The 23,538-nt window shown below is 34.7% G+C and overlaps 1 protein-coding gene across 12 annotated transcripts in view; it reads right to left on the bottom strand.

The window, feature by feature from the left end:
* The window catches only part of CADPS2 (calcium dependent secretion activator 2), a 282,995-nt gene that overhangs the window by 51,454 nt on the left and 208,003 nt on the right, over positions 1-23,538 (bottom strand). For 8 of the 12 annotated variants that reach the window (XM_064422269.1, XM_064422258.1, XM_064422259.1 and 5 more), the window contains 4 exons: positions 21,911-22,034; positions 19,422-19,442; positions 8,502-8,605; positions 4,786-4,942 (listed from right to left, as the gene is read on the bottom strand). In XM_064422269.1, coding sequence (XP_064278339.1) covers positions 4,786-4,942; positions 8,502-8,605; positions 19,422-19,442; positions 21,911-22,034 — 406 coding nt within the window. The remainder of the gene's footprint in view (positions 1-4,785; positions 4,943-8,501; positions 8,606-19,421; positions 19,443-21,910; positions 22,035-23,538) is intronic. The other 4 variants (XM_064422260.1, XM_064422270.1, XM_064422264.1 and 1 more) reach the window with 1 other exon arrangement.

Here is a 23,538-nt window from a genome sequence, read left to right as displayed (position 1 = left end):
GATCTTGCCAAAAGGTACCACCTGTGCATCAAAACAGACAGAAAACAAGAGATCCTTCAGGAAATGTCAAGCTTCAGACCCCTCAACTACCACTTGTCTTCAAAGCTATGTAGTTTGATTCTCCATTGTCTTTTAAATATATCCCACACACTCTTCATATGAGCCATCATATGAGCCATGCATATTCACACAAGCAACAATAAAATGAAAGCCTATGCCAGATCAAGGTAATGTATAGGCAATATTAAAGGAAAACACATTATGGGAACTGAAACAGAATCCTGAACTTGATATTCTTGAAATATTGAAGTTGAAGAAAATGATTACATTTTTTTCTGTATTAGGAAATATATTAGCTGAAATATATCAAAATATGACAAGAAAATATCAGAGATGAAACTAAAGTCTAGTTATTCAGTACTGGAATGAGGTTTCATCTCTAACAGTAGGAAATGAGTCTGCTGTGCCTGTGTGCCACAGAAGTGGAGAGGCTTCTATTGCTTTTACTAATACAGGCACATCTCAGGAGCTTTCCTGGAGCCAGCATGTCATGCTGTCCTAGAGAGCTTCTGCAGAAGGGAGGCAAGCATGACATAGATTAACATGAGTCTCCTTTCCCTTGACAAAACTAGCACTCTGGCAGAGTCTCTAATTATCCTGCACTTCATAGGATTCTACAGAAAAGATAACTTGAATTTTCTGGTATATTTTAAAATCCAAAACAAGAAAGAGTATATTTCAAGAAGGAAATATTGTTGAGGGTCCAGATTATATTTCTAGCAATTGAAACTCAACCAATGACACGTGAAAAGAAAGTTTATATTCCTGTTCATTAGATGTTTATATTCTGCCTCCACAGAGGATTACTTAATCAGCTAGTTAAACTGCAGTAAAAATTGCAAATGTCCCAATTTATAGGGAAATTATCTTGTATTTTTACATATAAGACATATTTTAAAAGTGAAATGTAGAGGTTTGCTTTGTGAAAGCAAGGTTAAAACTCATTTGATCTTTACAAGATAGAGTGACATAAACAGGTTATAGCACAATTTACCTTTGTGTAAAAGTTCCATTAGGAAAAATGATTATTGGATATTCTGTAAAGGAATAATGCAGCTTGAGTTAAGTCTCAGTATCAGTAACCAAGACATGTAGCTGTTATCTGAAGTCAGGTTATGATTTCAAAGCAGTTCCTAATAGGACTGAGTCCCTGATCTGAGAAAAGATACCCTCTACAATAATCAGAAGTGTAAGGTTTGAGGTACTGGGGTGGGTATAGTTTGCTCTGATTACCTTAAATCCAAGTTGTTTTCTAACTCTGCCCTCTAGTTTAAGAAGTTAAGAAGTTAAGGGTACAATGTTATTTTATTGTATGAATTCTAGTTTAAAAGTGGTACACAGTCTGTAACAAAGGAAGAAAGTGATGATTCTGTCTTTGGTGGTGTTTGCCACTCTGTTACCAGCAACAATCATGGAAAACAGCGTATCAGTGTATCCTGTTTGAAGTCAGTAACCATAATTATGGCAATGGCTTTCAAAAGGCTAAAACTCAACATGCTGCTTTTTCTAAATCAGCTTTATCAGACTGTGCCTTTAGAGCAGACTGTGGCAGAGTTAGAGCAGGTGCACAGACATTCCACTGAGTAATACTTGAGGGAGAATGAAGGCTACGAGTCACCTCTATAACACTCCTGGTTTTGACTGGTTCATGCCAAGGCAGCAATGCAATAGTGCTGAGCTACAGCACAGGACAAAGTGTCAGTGACACTTGCAGAGAAAACTTGGTAAGGAAATGATCAGAATATTGAAAAAAAAAAAATATATATACTCTATAACAAGCAAAATATGCAGAAAATTAATCTAATTAGGCATATGCCTCTAAAAGATACCTCTTACACCACATCAAATGGAGAGGAATTAATATGTCTCGCTTTTGGGCACTAAAAACCAGATTAATCTAAATAATCAAACAACTATAGAATGTAAACTGCTCTCCAAAACAGGCCCCTTCCAACATAATTTATAGGCTCTTTGGAAAAAAAGCAACATGGTCATTACAGAAAATAAGACACAATCCTGGGACAACTATGTTCTTCTTCCCTTTACGAATATCTAATTCTGGAAAAAATAATTTTGCTGTCCTAGAGAGATGTTGAGTACTGCTATCTCTATACAGTCTGCAAAGCTTTACAGAGTCAGGCATAATTGTGTGTGGACAACAGCAACTCTGGAGATCATTAAAATGTATATTATAAAAGCAACTATGATATTTTTAAAAAATATTTACAATTTGAAATAGCACAAAGAAATTTGTCTTCAATCTGTTTATTCATCTTCACAGTGAATATAATTTCTTTATTAACTTTCTGTAGTTAGCAGAGATGTTAGATGTTAGCAGTTAGATGTTCTCATGAGAGCTGTTCTCTCAAGAGAACAGCTGAAATATTTTACAAGGCAGGAAGATCATCCTCCTCCCTCCCTCTGTTTTTTGAAGTTTTTCATTTAGACTAAATGGGAATGCAACCACTGATGTACTCTTCCTTGTAGAATAAGGTCAGAAAAAAAGGAGAGTCTTAAGGTTATACAAAATGGAGTTCTTCATGAAAGAAATTAAAAGCTTCAGTCAGGACTTCCCCATCCTCCCCTCTCTTCATAAGAAATAATACACCATATTGGAAAATGCATTTTTTTCTCACTGTTAATTGAATGTTGACTTTGAAGCATTCGCCTTGCATCTTGTACAATGTTTTTTACACTGTGTAAAATAGCACTTTCACTGTTATTTGAATACAAATTTTCATTTTCTCAGTTTCTTTTTATTATACTTTAGTTATCTAGTTATAAAAATAGTTTTACATGCAAGTTTTCTTTAATGCTGTAAATGTAAGATTGTTTCTTTATTGTTAGGAGTTCTCTCATGTCAGGTTTATGTGAAAACTGATGCATGCATAGAAGATTTAGAGCTCATTTAATGATCTCAAGATAGAATAACATGCAGGTGTCAGTCCTCCAAATTTCAGTGAAGATTAACCTAATATGCAATATGGTGACCTAACTGTTCTTCATTTGAAAGAAGTCTGAAAAGTAATCTCTGATATAGCCAGAGAGTGAGAATAACCCAGTGGGATTTCCACCTCTTCATTTCCTAATGAGTTTTTTGATAATGAGAGGTGACTTTGCCAGTCACTGTGGGCTCTATTATGGCTAATTTACTCCACTTCACTCTCCTTGTTAATTATTAACACTAGCCTTTTTATCCTCATGAGACCACATTCCAGTTTTTCCCTTTTTAGATTTTTTTTCTAAATATGTCTTTATGAAGGTGATAGTTTTCAGAAAAAGATTTTCACTTAGGGTAAAGTCAGAATTATTTATTTTACCTTGGAAGACTGTAAAATTGATTATATAAGCACGGGAAGCTCTTGCTAATGCTTTTAATGCAGTTATAAGGTGAAAAGGCTGTTAATTAAAGAATAAGCACTGAGGTACGTTCCACTTGGGAATTACTTCTTGGTAGAACGGTCACTTGCCACGTGCTAACATGTCCATAGATTAACAGATGACTAATTTCCATGGTTTCTTTCCAGTAGTTCTGGAAAAAGAAAAAGTGTGTAATTTTCCAGATGGTTTTCACCTGCCAGAAACTGTCATCTAATATATCTATTACCATTAGGGAATTACTGAAATTGGTATACAGGTGTGATATTTCATACAAGAGCTGTTTCATGCCTTTCAGTTGAAGTTTTACAATATTTGTAATAGTTGCTTTAACATGGAAGTTTTCATAAAACGTCTTTCTTTTGCCTATTCTAGTAATTTAGCATTGTTATATATTTAATCTTGTAAGGAAAGAAAGATCAGCAGCCTGTTAGCAATCTTTTGCATGTGAGGACAGCCCTTGTTTGTTTCTAACACTTCTCTCAGGTTGGAACCAAAGCTCAAAGGAACACAAATGACACAACAATAAAGTTAAAACTGGTGTCACAAATCCTTCTTGTTAGACTACTTTAAAAGACCTACACAGTTTTCAGAAACCAAATAATTGTTTCAGAAACCGAAGAATTCTTACCAAAGAATTGTAACCCCACAACTAGAGATATGTTCCCTAAACTGAAAATGTGTGATGGTAGGAAAATAGACTGAATATCCCACCTGAATATAGGCTTCAGATCTTTAATCTGGATTTTAGATGATTGGACACCACTTAAAGTAGTGCACAATCCACCTTTCAGGAGCCCAGCTCTTCTGAGATCTGCAGCAAGATTGAAAAATTCCTGCACCCTTTTCAGCAACCTTCTCAATTGCCATCATGACAATTTTAATAAGTTTCTGAAGTTGCAGTTTCCCAAAAAAGGATCCAAAACAGAACATCTCTTGTGTGTATTTTATTCCATTCATGCTAACACTACTATATCTTTATAGACATAACTAGTGTGAAAGTGGTTTAAAAGGCTTAGAAGGAAATATAAACTATAACTTTATTTAAGCAATATAGACTAAATGCAAACTATCAATACATCTTATATTACTTGTACATAATTGATTCAAGACTGAGTAATTTGTGAATACCAAGGTTAATGCACTGCCAGAATAAAGACTGAAATGGTGCAAGGATAGAGAGAAACTGCTCAGCTTGCAGGAAATGGAACACCAGGACATGTATCATAAAAACAGGCATTGTCACTTTTATTTTGAGCATTATCCTGTCTAGAAACACATTTCTAAGGTGTGGATACATTGAAAAATCTTACACAAACGGTATGTAAAAAAACCCTAAGGTCTTACTGTCATTTCTGAGGGCATTATTCAGCAGCTGGAAAAGCGGGAAGCTGTCCCAGGAGTCTTGTGGCTGTGCCTCAAGTGCAGAATCCATGTCAACAGAATACAGAGACAAAAACTTCTCTGCATGCTCAGCCAACAATTCTGGCCACCAAGCAAACGCCTGCAAACAAAACAAAACAGAATTACTAAACATGAGCCAAAGCCATGAGATGTGTTCTGTCTATGGCAGATACGTCTGAGTATGTCACATCATGTCCTGTCTCATGTGGGGAGGAAGAATGGGCCAAATGAAAAATGTGAAAATATTTTATAAAACTTTGCATCAAAAAAAGTAAGAAATCAAACAGATTATTGTGGGAAACATGATATGATTAGAATAAAAATATAACACCAAAAAATGGAAAAAGAGAATATAAATGCCTTTTTTTCCAGAGAGCAAAGAAAAGCATGAAGGCCTTACCCTTGAAAAAAATGACTGTATGTGTTTCTTTTGATTTCATTAAATTCTAGGGCAGATGAATTTATTTTTAAACTAAATCTTTATGAATACATTTTGCATTCATTTGGTAATCAAAAAGGATGGTTTATTGTGAAATTTTATTCCTTGAAGTCTGAGGGGTTTTTTTTTAACATCTAGAGAGTGATTTTAATTTCTGTTTTTGCCTTAAAGATGTCAGCTTCTTCTGAGGAAGACATCCAGTTTTCCTTGTACAAATGCTATAAATCTTTAGAAGTTCACTAATGTCTTAACATGTAACTTAACACATTGGAACAGTTTTCTCTTGCAAAAATTTATATTCTTAAGCAATCCTTATAGAAGAGAAGAAATCTGTGAAAAATATCATCAGCAAGTAAAGCCAGTTCTTCATTAAAGACATATAACTATTGTACCTTTTCACCAGCACATAAATCTAGGCTTTGAGGTGTCAATATTGGAGCTGAGCATTGGATCAGGGGGAGCTCTGTGATCCTGGAGTTAAAGATGAAGGTGGAGGGAGTTTACGAAACAGGATGAACATTGAATCCTGCTGAGAGTGTTTTGCTCAGAACAAATCACAGTGAGAAATGCCTACACATGCAACACAGGAAGATGTCATTGCTGTCAAACTTATGCCACTCATTTTGAATATATAATTTTGAATATTTTTGAGTTGCCAGTGCGTGTAACTTGATTTGCACAAGAGCTGAATCCCCCCAGCTTCAAATAAATTCAGAGAAATGTTCACTTGTGTTTATGAAACGCAGGCCCTGGGTGGTGTAGACTTATGTAATCAGGTCTGAAAGTCATCAAATAAAAGACAACTTCTGTAAAGTGGTCTACAAATGTGTTTTTGCATCATGGACTTTCTGATGACTTCCTGTTGTTATTTCTGACATGGGGCAAATGGAGATTGGCAAAAGGTTTTAAAGAAATGCTGAGCATCTCCTGCTATTACTGAAAAGTCCTTTGTGCACTCCAGTGGTAGGACTGAAGGATGGCAACTGGAATCATAGTGAGGAGGAAAGATGAGGCTTCAAAAATTTTGGCAAGAGTTTGAAATGGAGTCTTTCACTTTCATCAAACTGAAGAAATTATTAATGAATCTGTTTAAGTAGGAGTTAATTAAAGGAACAGACTCCTTACTCTAGAAAATAACTACATGCAAATAAAAAAAAAATATAGGCACAAGCAGGAGACCCTTCTAAGCAAGCAAATCTCTTTTCAGAAAATATTGCCAAAATTTGAAAACAAAGCAAAACCAAAACTAGAAAATGAGAACATTTTCTCTCCATTTTCTTCATTGTTGTAAATGACACTCAGAACCCAGACTGAAATTCTTCTGACTCTCTCTCAAGAGCTATACATCATTACTTGGGCAGCAAGAGAGAAGAATAGAAAAAAAAAGTTAAAGCTAAATGTAACAGCACAGTTGCTATGGATAATAATAGGCTAAAAGCAATCAGCAATTGGTGACACACATTCTAGGAGAAAAGAAACATTGCCTGGATTAAAGGAAGAATGGAGTTCTTAGATTCTAGAAGGCACATAAATGTGGCTATGCAACATCAGAAATCTCAAAACAGTTTATGCTACATGTTCAATGCACAGTTCCATGCTATGAGCAGAGCAAAACAATGCTTAGTTCATCAGGAATCACATACCTCTCTTCCCTTTGGGGATCCCCGAAATTTGAAAATGTTATGAATTAAAAAAAGAAAACAAAAATCTAGTGTTAAAAATGTGATATATTATTTTACAGATTACTGATCCTTTTTGTTAACTGCAGCATCAAACACTGAACATTTGCATAACATTATGATGTGAAGTCACCATACTTAATAATCTTTTTTGAGTAGGGAATGTATAATTTGGCAATCTTTTTCTCAGATATATTTTAATACTGAAATTCTGTATGCCCCATAAATTTCAGTGAAATTGAACATGTGTTACATGAATGAAGGAAGGGGAAAATAACCTTAGCATTATCATTTTTCTTTTCAAGGTACCTTAGATTAGATTGCAAACTTTAGCTGAATAAATTTTTCTGAAGGCATATGCAATATACTTATCCTTCTAAAAAACACCACAACTCTGACTGCAAATAAGTAGTATAGAATGCAATCTTTGAACAGAGATGCTTAATCATATATGAATGATTTGATCAGGGTTTTTGTTTCTGTGTTCTTTTCCACAGAAGTTCAATTTTCTTATAGTCATGCAGGTTCTCAAAAGACAAAGACCACAATATATACATTTTATTAAGTAATCATTACACTGTAACACAGTGGCAACAGTAGTGTAGAACAGGACCTCCAGGGAATTAATTTCAAATCATCAAAACAGCTGTTTCTTCAGTATATGATAAAACATCTATAACAAGTTCACACATGACAGATGTAAGCTAAAAACCAGATTCCATAGTGTGATATAAAACCAGATGTTTTGAATGATCATATTTTATAACTATATATACTGGATAATGTTTATCCCTTTGCATATTTTCCAAAAAAATATTTATTGAGTTTTTTGAGAACATTTAAAAAACAACTTCCTGAACCCTAGAAAACTGTATTTGTTAATTAAATTTCAATAATATATACAGGTGTATCTGGCCAAGTTAAGTTTTGTAATTCCTTGACATAAGAGGTGCTAGAATTCTAGCTATTATGGTTTCTGTATCATGAAGCAAAAGATGTGAGAATAAGAAACATAAAATTGTTTTATTTCATTTCTTCTACCTTACAATGCCATTTTTAAAAGCACAAGTTTAAGAGCATACTTTTCCAATCAACAAAAGGGCAATGGAAATGAGATTATTATACCTATAATTATTTTTATATCTAGAATACAGATCTATACAGCATGATGAAAACCCGCATTCAGTTATATTTTCTTCCTATGTTGGACATCAGGTGAAAAGCTGGAAGGAAAAACTGTGTAAGGCTATGAATGTTTTCCATACCATTTCAGCACCTCCAGCACAAAGATGCTTTCTCTTTTTTATGCTCTTTAATTTTTGTTTCTAAACCTACAGTTCATTCAAGTGAATTGAAGTAGAGGTTTATTTCACTTCACTTTACATAAGCTTCAAGTCTCTTATTCCTCTGTAAATGTGAACTGCCTTAAACATATGTCAGAAAGGAAAACTAAAATGTTTCTTGACAGACTTCCTTCGCATCAGAGGAGCGAAAATCCAGGAACAAACCATTCTCTACAGCAAATGCAATTACAGCCTCACCTCTGAATGATGCTCTTCATTTTGCTGCAATACTTCGATACAGAGTTCTGCAAGGTGAATAACCTCTTCCAGTTTTCTTGTAGGTGTTGCTTGATTCATCGTCTCTATATGAATATAAAACATAAACCAAAATTGTTTTAGTTACAAATATGATTTACAGTAAGAGAAAATTATGTCAGAAACTAATGGGAATGTTGCAAACTGACAAACTTCTAAAAAGAAATTTCAAGTGTTAAGGGTAATGACTTAATACACATAAACATAGCTGAATGTCCAGATTACTAAAAAGAGAAAATAATTCACAAGTGCATCAGTGGTCACTGTAAACATTAGCTGATTTATTATGTGAGAAATAACAGGTGCATCAGTGTATTAGATGCTCAACTTTTGCAATAAGGAAGTTCTTTTTCTCTTCAAGGCCGTATATACAAAGACAGCAGATAGTGGAAACCTTTTTTGTTATTGTCAGTACAATGTCTTCTCACCAGTTGACTCATTACCATCAGCAAAATTCATACCTTCTGCAGCAGTGAAAAATTCCAAACGTTTAATCAAAAAAAGACATTTCGTTTTAGGCATATTTAAAAATAAGAAAAATGCAATCCACAATAAAGCATACAACCAATTTCTAGTAACTCATTATTCAAATAACTAATTTTCTACCTGCTGTTCATCAGTAAAGGAGAATCTGAATTATTTTCAGTACCATAGTGAAAAGAGGCACTATGAAATGAAGATCTTACAACAGAATTAATACAAGCCTACTAAAAAATTCCACCTAAAAGAAGTACAAATGCAAAATTTACAAATTACATAAGACTCACTTATTCTACCCAGAGACTTCAAAAAGAAAGGAAACAGCAAACGTAAACCAAATGTAACTAAAATACTTACAGGGAAATTAAAGAACAATTAGCTTGCAATTAAAAAAATCATAGCACTAGATTTCAGGAAGAATCACAGGAGATAAGGGAAGAGTCCAACAGAATTTTTTTACAAACATTTTAATCAGTAAAAGTATCTTGTCCAACTACATAATCTGCATTGTTAGGAATAACTTCAGCATTAGCTATTAGAGCTTGTTTGCTTAAAAAAGCTCTTGTTGCTAAGCCTAAATGTATGGTCACATTAACCAGGTTTGCAGAGAACTTATAAAGTTGATAACAAGGTTAGTGAGAGTTTCAGGAAATCTATTTTCTCATTTTTTGCGCAAGTTTATGGATCACATGGACAGCAAATCATGTGAATACACATCTTCATATGCAGAAAATTCTGCTGACATTTCCTTCCCACTTTGCATTCATCATTACATAGACCATTATCAGATTAATTCAACAATTCACATAATCTCCTTGGTGTTAGTAAGAATATAAAGAATATAAACCTACATGCAATAAATATTTTAAACATTTAACATTTCCAGCAAGTCAAAGCAACATTCAGACCTTTTAAAAGCAGGTGACCTTGTCCAGTTCTCCAGCATTAACACATTAATGCATATTACAGCAATGAAATATATAGCTTTGATGCAATTTTTGAAGAAACACTGGATTAGAATCTCCAGCAAACATCTACTTCACAGTGACTAATACCCTATATTGTTTTGATGCAAAAACCAAGCAGGAAAACTAGTTATTGAAGCAACTACAAAGAATTTTTTCAAATCTTATTAAAAGAAACCATATAACCTGATATGTTGAAATACTTTTTTTTTTTCTAAAACCAGAATTTAGCTCAAGAAAGAGTTAAGTGTAGGAACATGGGTCAAGCACAAAGCACACACAAGGCACAAAAATACATTCATAATTCCAAGATCACTGTTTTCAATACCGCACTGTATTGTCTTTACCATTCTTATACTGTACAATGATTATATGAATATAACAACAAACATATTGAATCAAGAGAGATTAGCAAGGATCAGCCAAGTGCCTATTATTTAGGATTCTGTATGCCTACTATTGGATTCAGACCAAACCAGTGGACTTACCCTGGACTGAAACTGCTCTTTCTCCTAATGGTCAGTGTCTTCCCCTTCCTGAACACATAGCAAGTACAATTCATACAGATAATATGCATCACGAGCAGTGTCACTGATGTTAATGAGTTTTAGGAATAAACCAGTGATATGAATAGAGAGCATGACTGGAACATCTGATTTCAGCATAAACAACTCATTTTATTGCAAACTCAGCCTGATTTTCATTACCTCACCACTAACCAGTAAACAAAATAATTGCATGCATAATTGCATACATTCCTAATGAAACTAAATAAGCTGTAGAATATTCAGAAATTATACCCTATAAGGGTATAATTATACCCTATAAGGCTTCTCTACATCATTAAGAAAGTAATTCTAATAATTATGTTGAATCTCATGTTGCATTTTTGCTCTGGAATAAACTCACTTATTCCACACTTGCAATTAGCTCAAGATGGCCTAAAAATGGCTGTTGAACAGATATCATTATCACTAGGGAGAGCAGGAGAAAAAACATCTACCACCCAACTGTGAGATTGTCTTGCTCCAGCAATGTGATAAGATCACAGTGAAGAGAAATATGGTCTTGGGCAAGTAGCAATTCCATTGAACAAGGCATTAAGGAAATACAGTTCTGGTCACCTGTGCTGAAGTGATGGATTTTGATCAGAAAAGAAAAGGAGTGGTTTTTTTTTGGTTTTGTTTTTTTTTTTTTTTTTTTTGCTGTGTTTGTCTGAAAGGCATCATAAGCCTAATAAAATGAAGGATGAAAGTGAGAATCAGAAATGTTCACACACAGACAATGCAGGAATACAGTGTTCCCAAAGTGGAAACACTTGGGAAGGATAGGACCTACCTTTGATCAGGGATGATGCTGGCAGAAGAATAGATCAGTCATGACAAATGATTTAAACTAGACATTTTGAAGTTTTTAATCATTGTGGGACTAAAACAAAATGGAACAGTTTTTTTTTTCAATAGGATTAGCACGTTTAGGAGGAGAAAGAGTATGAAAACTGTAAATGCATCTTTAAGTTGAGTATGGCAGGCTTCTAATTGATGTTTCACAGCAGGAATGACTACATGTGTGCTATACTAGACTGAATCAATTCCAATTTCATGTTTCCATAAGACTCACCATGCTATTTACTAGTTTACACTGGAAGTACTTATTACTAACTAAAAATATGCAAATTACCCTTAATGTTTCCAGCTTTTCACAATATATCCAAAATCATTATTTTCTTAGAACATTTGTTCATAAGAAAAGGCGGAAGAGAATTGTACTGTCTGTATCCTTGCACAAATCTCTCTAATTTTTTTGTTTACTTATCCACAGAAGAAATCAGTACATGCTATTTCTTTTGCACGATATAGACTTCCCTACACTTCACTTAAGCTTCATATAAAGCCTCCTTTTCCATATGCAAGTTACCTCACCACCTAGCCATTTTTCTCTGCAACTAAACGCCTTTCAAATTCTAGGGAATATGTCTTATGGACATCCACCAATTAGATGCGTATATACACAAGGGGCAATGAAGTAATTTGAGAAATAAAGAATTAATTTTTTTTTAGCCAAGCAAGTAGTATATATGAAATATGAGTAACAATAAATTCATATTTGGAAGTTTTAGAACCTCCAAAACACCTGAGCCAAATACTGTGCTTGTCTTTGTAAGCATAAAGGAATTACAGGAATGGAAAGCAGTGCTGTCAGTTTTCATTATATTTGTGATGTCTTTCTTCCCACAATTACTAAAGGTTGTTAAGATGTGTTTACACTGCTCAAACTAACAAGTTGCAGCAGGAGTCGAGTCAGTAAATATGCTGCTTGACATCGGTTAGAAAATAAACAGAAAAAGCCATCAATCATCTGTTTCCAGCTTCACATCCTGCCAAAATGAAAAAGCAAGCCAGGCTTTGCAAATAATGGATGCTTTCTCAAGTATGCATTACCAGTGAGTCACATAGGTACTGAGCAATATTTTTAAATGAGCTAAGTTATCTGAGTGAAGTGCTACTGAAATGAAAAAGTGACTGCTTCATGAACCAACAGAGCCTCGGGCCACAAGGGACTGTCAGATCATCCAGTCTCACCTCCTGCATCACACAGGTCAGGGAACTTCTTCCCAGTCCTCCTTTTCGAGACAATCAGGATGTCTAAAACCTAACAACAGTGTGTCTAAAACCCACCTTAAGTTTTCTTTCCACAAGAGTGTTGAAGATATCCTTGAACACAAATGCACAATTCACCTCTCTCATTTTCTCCCCAGCATGTAAGCTGTTAAACATGTGTGATTAATTTCTCATTGACATTTGCTCCACACAGGAATCTGCTCATTAAAGAGGCATTTTTTTTTCTTGGTTATGAATACAACTAGGAGACTCCTGACTCTGGCCTGCCAGTCTCCCCCTCAGTGACACAGCATATATCCCTTACTGTTTTTCCCTGCCTCATTTTTCATCCTTCCCCCTTTTCTTCCAACAAGCATATCCAGAACCAGTGTCTCAAGACAGCAAACCTGTCTCCAGGCAGAGGTATTGGAAAAAAGGCAAGTATGCTGAGAAGTTCCCAAATTCACAGCCTCAGTGGGCTTAGAGCAAAGCAGGACACAATGTAATTGACCATACAGACACATCATAATTTGAGCTTTAGGGAGCCAACTCTGCTCCAGTAGGGCCCATTCATTTGGGCTTTTTAACATGTGAAACCTGCAAGATTGTTTGAAGCTAGTATGTTACTAAACTTGAACTGACTCTGAAGAGTTAACACAAAACTGGTATAATCTACCCACAGATAATTTAGATTTCACTGTGCTAAATTTTTGTGCAATTTCTCACAGAACTAATTCTGCATGAAAAAATAAGGAGGTAGATCTGAAAGGACATTTTATATTTTTCACATTAAAAAAATCCAGCCTTATACAAGCAGTGGAATTTAGCTTTAATTATGAAGCTGAAAACAGTCTTTCTATAATTGCTTTCTACAATTTCAATAGCATTTTATATTATAGGGGGGAAAATAGAATTAATTACCATTACTAGCTACGTACAGAAAGATTGTGAGATTTGTAAAAAGTTAAGAGTTCACATCTCCTACTCCAGACCTACCATTTTATTAAGTGTGTCATGCTAAAATATTTTCTGTTTTTTAAAATTTATCATAGTATTCAATGGAATTGCATTCATGAGGCAATCACATGTTTTTGTTTTGTTTTGTAAAGGTAATCTTGGCTCATTGAAAAGCAGAAAAATAACAAAATCAAAAAAGTAAAAGCAGAAGAAAAATCTCATTTTTTTGCCAGCTGATCATCAATGCATTTAATATAAGGGTTTTTTTTTGTATTCTGATTTTGGCAACACAGAAGCAGTTGGCATTTTCCTTCTTTTTCTTACTTTTAATTTCACTTCAAAGGGGGAAAGAACTAATATTCTCAGCACTTCCTGATACTGTAAAATAAAACTCAGAGATAACAAACATGCCAAACTGCAAGGCTTCATGAATAAAGAGAACTGGATAGATTAATAACTCACCTATCAGATGGAGACAAAACTGACTCTTGAAAATGCAGACTTAGTAAAAAGTACTTTTTTAAAAAGCAGAATATTTGAAGATTCTATATTTTGGAGCCTTACTGAAAAATGAAAACAAAAAATCTAATGCTGGCAGGCAAGAGAAAGGCAAAAGAGACATTGAAAATTATTAGCTGAAAAAAAATTTGAAGAAATTACTGGCTGAGGACATAAAATGAACATAAAATAAAATAAAATGTAACACAGATTTGCAAAGGTAGGTTGAACTAGACATATGCCTTTCTAGATATGATATTTTTGTATAAAAGAAATTCAGTAGATTTTATCTAGTCTGACTTTAATGAAGCATTTGATACTGTGCCTCATGGGAAAACTACCAGTTAAGCTGAAGAAAATGAGGATTAAAAAAGAAACTGTGTGGGGTATAAAGAAGATGCCTCAAGAAGATTTGCCCTTTCAAAAGTGAAAGGGAATAAGCAGTGCTGAGAAAGTGCAAAAAAAAAAATTCTTGAGATATTCCTTGAAGATTCATCTTAGATTCCTTACTATTTTCAACAGGGACTTTAGAATAAATCTTAGAAGAACACTGACAATGTGTAAAACATGAGAAATAGAAAGGCAGTAACACGAATTCCGTAATTCTGAAGAATAGGAGAAAGAAACAGATCAAAATATCTTCAAGAGTTAAAGAAAAACATATTAAAGTACTTTAAGAAGAGACAATACATTTTGACACATGAACAGCAATAAAAATTTCCTGTAAACTGGGAATATGTAATCTTAAAATGATCAAAACTCTATGACTGGGTTGAATTAACTTTTCACAGAAGGGCTGTGTGACACCAGCATGGTACAGACATCAGAACGTTTCTATATCAGATAAAATGTTTCTGCTGTAACAGCACTGCTAATACTGTGCAAAGCATGTAATGGGGATGACTTTGCACAGCTCTTGTCACCAATGTTCAAGAAGATGGAATTCAAACTTTAATAGAGAAAGACACCTGAAAGGATAGAAATGAAGAACAGGCAGCTACTCTGAGACAAGGTGATGAAAGCCTAGGATGAATGAGTACTAAACTCTTGTCTAAAAATGCATCACAGGGCATGGAGGAACTGGAGATGATGAAATGCTAATGAAGGATGGAACTATCCCTCCCTCATTTGGGATACAGGACGAGGTTGGCATGCTTAAGTTTGGGAACTAGTTTGGGAACTGTAAGGTGATCATACACCTGTACAGCACATAGGATTTGAAATGACCTTCCTGTGGGTGATGCAGGGCCTGAAAAGGGGAAGCACAGTGACAAAGACTGACTCAGCCCTACTGTTAAAGGAGGATGTAGGTATGTTTACAAAGGATTATCAGGATGCAGTCTGGAGATTCTTTTACAGGTCCAAAACTGAAATCAGGGATGTTTGCCCATATCCTCATTTCCATTCAGTTGCACAACAGAGACCAAGAAGGTGCTATGCTGCTGTGCAACCCACTTGTGTTTGTTCAGTGAAATGAACATGCATGGAGAGCTTTAATCAAGTCCTCTCCACGTACAATGACTCTCTCCACTTGCCTTCTCAGCTTCAATAATGCTTGTAGTGTTCTTCCTTTTTAAGCCAGACAGATCCTTCTGAGCCCTGAGGGCATTTACATACTACCCTTCCTTTAGAAACTTGTATGTAATGAGTATGTTAATGATCGATGTCTTAAACCCCAGCAAACTTCTGAGTTTCTCCTGACCTTCTCTTGTATGGCGTTAACATTTATTCAGCCTTTGGCATTCTTTCTGATAGAAACAAATTTTGGCACAACAACTGATTTGTCTTTGAACAACTGTACACTCCAGAGTAACTATTTGCTCCAATTTCAATGGAATTTATTCCTATTCTTTTTATTCAAACTGTTTGGCAGAAGGAGCCCAGTATACTGAGTTATTACAGAACTTTAAAAAAAATGAGTTAAAAGACAACTGAACTTATATTTCAAATCTTTACAATCTGTCTATTGCCTCAGAAATTAATATCCATGGACAATGATAAATACTGCCCTGTTTGCTTTACAGACATTTACTACTTTAATGCCTTTTATATCTGCAAAGCAAGGTAATGCCTCTGTGGTCAAAAATGTATTTATATGTCAGTTTATGTCTTTTCTCAGGCAATAACAACAGCAATAGCAGAATTAATTAGTCCTCAACCATTCAGATTTCTAATACATTTAAGCAGGAAAATGATTAATTTATGAGAAGGAATAAATAATGCATTTTATTACTCTGTGTGTATGGATGTGTATAAAATATAAGTAAAAAATAAGAAGTCTGTGTGAGGAAAGCCATCTTTTTTGAGGGAGATAAAACAGGTAGGTGATGGAGCCTTGCAAATTTCTATAGGCTCCTCACAAGAAGTATATAAAAAGCATATGAAGAATGCTGTTTGTCTCTGGCCTCAGAATATGGTGGGTCCATTTACGTTCAACATTATCTATAGGAAGAGTTAATGTAAGTTAAATACTGAATAAGACAGGAATACATGCCATACAGAACACAATTTAAAAAGTACTTTTAGGTAGTGAAATCACTACCTAATCACTAAAGGGAGCATATGCTGAAATGAAAATGGATCGTACTTAAAAAAGAGATTTTCATGTACTGATGCTGTGATTCATATCCTTGACAAATTATAAACCCTTGCTGCCAGCTACCAGGACATTATATGAGCGTTCTTAGATATAGTTCAAAACTATAATAGTAGATTTCCTGCTATTCTCTTCATAATGGTAATTACACTGACTGAGCAGATTAGCTACTCCATGAGAAATTCAGCTGTACATGTAATAAGGAATGACATGCTGAACCCTGTATAATTGCCATGGCAAATGTAATTTTTGTTAAAAAATCTTTTCTATATTCATAACAGTACAATGATGAGGGATGCTCAAGAAAACATCATCCTGACTGTAAACAAATATTTTTGATGGAAGTGCTGCTTATGCCACCATGTTTAACATTAAGAAAGTAACCACTGTCTTTGGGAAAACATTCAGAGACTTGTTCAGCTGAGACTGTGAAAATGAGAGCACTTGGGGAATAGACCTGGGAACCTGGCAACCACACTGCCAAGAAAGGGTTCTCACAACAAGAAGAATTTGCATATTCACCTCTGCATTTACCTAACAAGGACACTCCTGAAATTCAAGCTTCATTACCAGTATTCAGTGCATAAGTTAAAGGGTAAATAACAGTTATCGAGAAATAGTTTTTCTCATTTTCCACAAAGGTATAATATATGTTATTAGGGCTAAGCATATTGAACATCAAGTTCATTATGAAGTCTGTAGGAATCCAGCTAGGAGCAGGATTTGGCCTTAAAATATCATTGTATTGGGATTTGTCTAAGTGGCTCTGTCTTTTGCATCAGAGAAACACCTTCAATGCTTCATAAGATGCCAGTGAATACAGTCTATCTACTCCTTTCAATAAAGTGATTTTTTTTCCTGAGTTTCTGATTAATTTTCAGTTGCATTTTTAGTCAGAGCTGGTATTTAAGCAACTAAATTATAAACGCAGCCTATAAACCTCTAGCTTCAGCTAACTCAGACAGTGCACTTACTCACTATATGTGATAGGCTTTCCTCTCATCCATTCTCTAATCTAGTTATTTGCCAGGTCACTTAAGGGACAACTTCGCTATCCTGTGTTAAGAAGGGCTACGGTTTCTTTCAAAGCATGGAGAAACCTAATGTGAAATGATTAAAATCAGGTACAGCAGTTTATTTACTTATTTATGTGTCTGTAACTATATCATCTATGCTTAATGGTTTTGGTTTCCTACATAAAGAGCCTGAGAAAAACTAAGATTAGCAAATGTGTGGCACAAGGAAGATTTGTACTTGAGGTGATACATATTGTATAAAAATGCACAGGTGAGGTTTTGGAGTGCAAGGTGAAAGGAAAAAAATCTCTAAAATTTCCCTAATGATTTTCAATTAATTTCAATTAATTGTTTCTGAATTTCTAATTTCAAGAGATTTTTTTTTAATACCTAGAGGCATAAAAATATTAAAATGAATATTTGTGCTATCTAGCTTTAGGTATCTTATATAGAAGGGAAACTGTCTTTAGGGTGTTTTGCATTTGATGCTGTGAGATTGGCTTTGCACAGAGAAATTGTTGAAGGACCTTCAGAGCACTCGGAGTCCCCTGCCTAAGGAACCTCTCCTGTTGAAGGGAGGGGTCAGCAGATCATCTGAACAATGTGAGCTCCCACCAACTCATCCTAACAGACTGTGCCATGGATATCCATTCCACCAGCACACTGCCTCCTTTCTTCGTTAAAAATTCCAAAAGATCTCCTATTTACAGGGCATTTAAAGTTTTTAAACAAAAAACAGTGGAAGTCTTGGAAATCAGTGGAATGTTTTTTACTTCAGTTATGGACACAGTTGTTTAAAAAATTAGGCTTAATAATTTGCTAGTAATTTTCAAGCCCCTCATCGGCAAGGATCTTCTCTTTGAACTACCTTCATGCAACTTTGTTGTCATCACACCAGTATGTCTCTCCACATGTAAAATTAGTTCATCACGAGAGTACTACCAGCTCAATGCCCCTTGCCATAACTGTGGCTGGTATTGTTTGTGAAACCCCACAAAGCACCACAATCAGTCTTTCTTTGGGTATGTGTGTCCGGTAAGGCAAAGCAGTGCACAGCTCTATTTCACAGTCTAGATATGCACAATGCCTCACATTTCTATGCAGCCAGTTCTGCTCAGCTGCAAATACCACTTCAGCTGTGCTCTTTGTAGGATGATTTTTAAATACTGGGATATAAGAACTCAAAACCCCCTCCCTGTACTTTTGGAGAATATACACCATATCATCATGAACACAAAGGAACACATTAGGAACACAAAGAACTACCATCCATGTAACCCTCAGCTATAACTAGAAAAAGAAATGCATCACTAAACAATGCCATATCAGAGAAATGCAAAAATTTTGTAAAATTAGTTTTTCTAGCAATATCCTCATTAATGAATGGAGCAACTCTGTTATGAAACATGCAATTTTTGCAGAGGACTATGAAATTACATTTCTCTAAATACACAAACTGTTTTTGAATTTAACAAAATTAAACTTTTCTGCATCATTTACTTATACCCCTTTCGCAGAAAATACAACTTCATCATACTCCAAAACAGAAAGTTAGCTAAACTGCTAATAAATAGGTACATCATAATTAAGTATCAGTTTAAATACATGGACTAAAGTACACCAAAATTAGTTTTAGTATTCACAAATGTTCTGGTCAGTATCTTGGTATTGTTCAAATACAGGAAAAGAATAACAAGACACAACACACTACATCTGTAAAACATGCAGACATGCACACAAACAGTAATCACCTGAGTCCTTTTCCGCTGTTGCTAAATAAGAAAAAACAGGGAAAGAAAAACATCATTACAGAAATAAAACTCATACAATTAGAGAAGAATAAATACCACATAAGGAGTTAATAGCTTCTTAACATCTTGAGTACATTACACAAGTGATGGTTTTTTTCATGTGAGGGAGAAATGGTGCATATTTCTGATGAATATATTTGCATTTACTAGCCCTATATAGTCTTTATTTCAAGCTCAGGCACTAAGCTTGCATCCATATTGTGCAAGGGAATTCAGAAACATATATGAGAATATTATTTGCATTAGAACCTTCTTTGTATCTCTATTTTTTAGGTATTTGCTATTGGTCTATAGCTGATATTTTCCTGTCATATTTACATTTTGACTGACTAATATGATGTTGTTCACTAAATAAATAGTCAAAGGACAAAAATCTCCAAAAGATGTGCCAGCCAGATTTGAGGACATCAGTAATATTATAAAGATAAGGACTCTATGCTTTCTGTATGCAATTTGAGGAGTAAGCATTTAATGCAAACACTAACATAAATTACTTTCAAGAGAAGAATGTAACTTCAGTGCACAGGCACAATAATGCTCCTATAAACCTAAAGGAGCAGGATGAAACTTATTGCTGAAAAATATTACATTTATATTGGTACAAAAGTAGGATGTTTGTAATGACCAGAGTATCAAAAGATATCAATACAGGTCTCATTGCCATTGAAATCCAGTGTATTGAATTTTCTGATGTTATGATGCTGGAGCCCTCCACTTTCAACAGTACTTTATTCTCAGAAAAGTGCTTCACCTATTTCTCTTTATATATGCAATGATGTGTTGTGCTTTGAGTTTACAGATACATGAGTGTAAAACTACTTAAATAAATCTAGTTGTGTTCCAACCAAAACGCAATAAATCCAAAAAAGAAAACTGCAGTTGAAATATGGGAGTCAGGTTCATGTGCTGTTCCAGCTTACTTGGTGTTAACAGCGTGAATATCTTAAAGTGCAAACTTTGCTACTTCAAGGGAAGTCCCACAATTCTCTAGGATACAGTAAAAAATCCTGGGAATAAGATGCATTTGCATCACAGCAAAAAACTTTCCAATCCATTTTATTGTCAGTGTGTTCAGGTATCTTTTGCAAGCTTTTTTCATATTACAAAAACATTTCTATTTTTATACTCATTGTTTCAACAGGTTTGATACACAACTTAAATACTGGACATTAACATTTCCCTTTATGAATACAGAAATACAAAAACTAAGGAAAGCATTATTTTTTTCCTTTTCATTTTCCAGAATAGATTTAATATTCATCCTTTTTTTCTTTAACACAACATGGTATCATAATTAATTATGATAAACTGGTTACTAGGATGGTTTCATGTTGTTACTTCCATGATATAATACTGGTTGCTATAGTGATGAGATGAATCTTTTGTTAATCACTTGTGAGATCGGTTAACTCATGTTTTTCAGAGAATGTGAGCAGAGATAAAAATGGGAAAAAAGTTGGTTTTGTAGTATTGCTAAATATTTGAGGCTTCTTGAATTTGCTCCTAAGCTAGCTCTATTTCTTCTGGTGTATTGCTAGAAATACATGCTATTAAAAATTAATATGGATAAAATTTGTATTATTAAAAAAACTGAATTAATCCTACAATATTTTCCTGAGATTAATTCTAGCTCCAAAAATCCAGTGCATACACCTTTCTGTTCTTGAAAACATTTGGACAGCAGTATCTCTAGCTTTTTGTACTTTATGGAGAATAAAAGTCTGTCTTGACAAGGCACTTTACTATTATGACTTCCTTGTTGTTCTACATAAGGTTTACAAATAGTAAAATGACATTGTGTATCCTGGCGATTTTTTTAAGCAAAATTTTAGTTAATTTAATTATATACTTTATAGAACATAACAAACTTCCAGAAAAACACCTGATTACTTTCAAACTTAGTATTTTGTCCCCTTAATACATTAAATCAGGATGTAATTAAGGCTTTGATAATCAGATTATTATTATACATCTGACAATAGAGCAGCAAAAATAAACAGCGTTTATCTATTTGTCTGCCTTATAAATACTTCAGAAAAGAATATATACACAGTATTCAAATTTCAAGGCAGTGACACTGCTGTTAAGGAAAGAATTTCCTGTCAGTAGTTTAATCACTAGAAATAGCTAGAGAAATAAAAAATAACCCATAAACAACCTCTGAAATTTATGAAGAACTCAAAAGTAAGAACAAAGGGCAACTTGAATTAGGAAGTCCTAGTCTTTTATTCAAACAGGGTCCCAGGAGGCATATTAAAGCAATGAATAGGAAAAAGCTCCACAGTTCACCAGCTGAGATTTTAATGAGACATTTCCCCTTGCTGTGGAAGGGGTTTGTTCTGGAAAGGGAAAAGGCTGCTCACGGAATATGCAGTTAATAGGCATTGCTGGCTTTTACAGCCACTTCGGCAGCTGATTGCTGTACTAACCTTCTATTTTGGCATATTCTGTAAGTCGAGTGTAATTGATCAAGGCAGCCTTCTCCAGACATTTTCTAACCACTTTCTTCACCTCTTCTGCTGGTATAGGAGTGGCAATATCTTTCATTAAAACCTGTGTCAGAGACAATTATATCACTTCGTTACAATTATTACCAAAACCCCAGAGGAAAAGGATAAAAGTATCCTAAAGTTACTACAGATCTGATAATGATTACAGGCAGAAATCGAAAAGGAACTATTTCAGCTGGTGGATCTTTGTCTTTGAAGGTTTCTGTTCAGCCCTGATTTGACTGCCTGTACAATATTTATCCCTCCTGTTTGCCATCTTGCAGCATGCCAGTCAGTCTTTGGGTGGCATCGAGACCAGTAGAACAAGAGCATTCCATGGATGGGTGGATCATGGTTACCACTAAAGATGTGATTGTGGAAATTGGCTTGATTCTCAGCTGTGGAAAAGCTTCCACCATTGCAGAGCCATGGACTCTTCAACAGGGTGAAGTTATTCAAATTCAATATGTCCTTGCTGTGAAAAAAATGTTGTCTATATAGTGGGCAGGGAAAACACTGAACTTCCAGCAGAACATTTTATTATGGACAAGTAGAAGAACAGTCCATATAAATGTTTTCAAAACATGTGAGTTGTTACCTCACCTACTGCAAGTGAGGTAAACCAAGAATCCAGACCTCTTTATATGAATGCAGCAGAATATACTCTGGATTGCTACGTTAAAAAAAAAGTTGATAATTCACTTGCATTTTTAATTTAATTCTGCACTCCATTAACTTTCAACAGGTAAGTGTAAACAAAACTTGTTTTTATCAGATTTTCATGTAAATAATAAAATTTCAGATAACTCAAAACCTTTAAAAAAATGCTTCTCAAGTGGATCCCTGGACAAGCTACACCCTTATGTATCTAAATCTTACTGTTAAAAGGAGGAAGCAAGAGATGCACTCTAGGGAAGGACATGGTAGAAAAGAAAGAAGTTCAGCAACAGAGAAGCTATTAGGAAGACACTGCTGTGAAGCAGACACCTAGAATACCTGCACACAAATATGACTTCTCTATCTGCATTTACTTGCTTTCTTAATCAATAGCTTCTGGTTATCAACAAGTGAATTGACAGTATTCAAAACCTTTCGTTCTTGGACTTTTTTTTTTCAAATTTTACAAAGACAGGTAAAATAAGACGGTTTTAACTTGTTCTGCCTTCACAAACGTAGGAAAGCACATTTATTCCCAGTCAAGACTGACAGCTTGAGCACCATTACTGCTTGTAACAGCAGGAATGGTGAGAAGAAATAGATGTTTCAAAAAGCACAAAGGAACCTACTCAGCACTACAATCACTGAGATGGTAAGAGAAATAAAACATATATACCTAGACTCCTTTTGTGTTTTCTGAACACGGCAGAGGTTTTCTAAGAGAGAATCTCTATCCATGAAGTGTTCTGCACTGCAGAATAACCAATATTTGCCAGGACCAAACCTCTCAAATTCTGGCAAAGCAACACAGCCTATCCTTTTATAAATTCATAACTTCATCAGACTCCTGCTGATACAATTCCTTTGGAATCTCTACTGGAATTTAAAGTCTTTTTTCCACAGAGACGACT

Source organism: Passer domesticus, chromosome 5 (genome assembly GCF_036417665.1).
Source record: "Passer domesticus isolate bPasDom1 chromosome 5, bPasDom1.hap1, whole genome shotgun sequence".
NCBI classification, from domain to species: Eukaryota; Metazoa; Chordata; class Aves; order Passeriformes; family Passeridae; genus Passer; species Passer domesticus.
The sequence above is the reverse complement of the archived record's forward strand: the minus strand, read 5'-3'. Positions and strand labels throughout refer to the sequence as shown.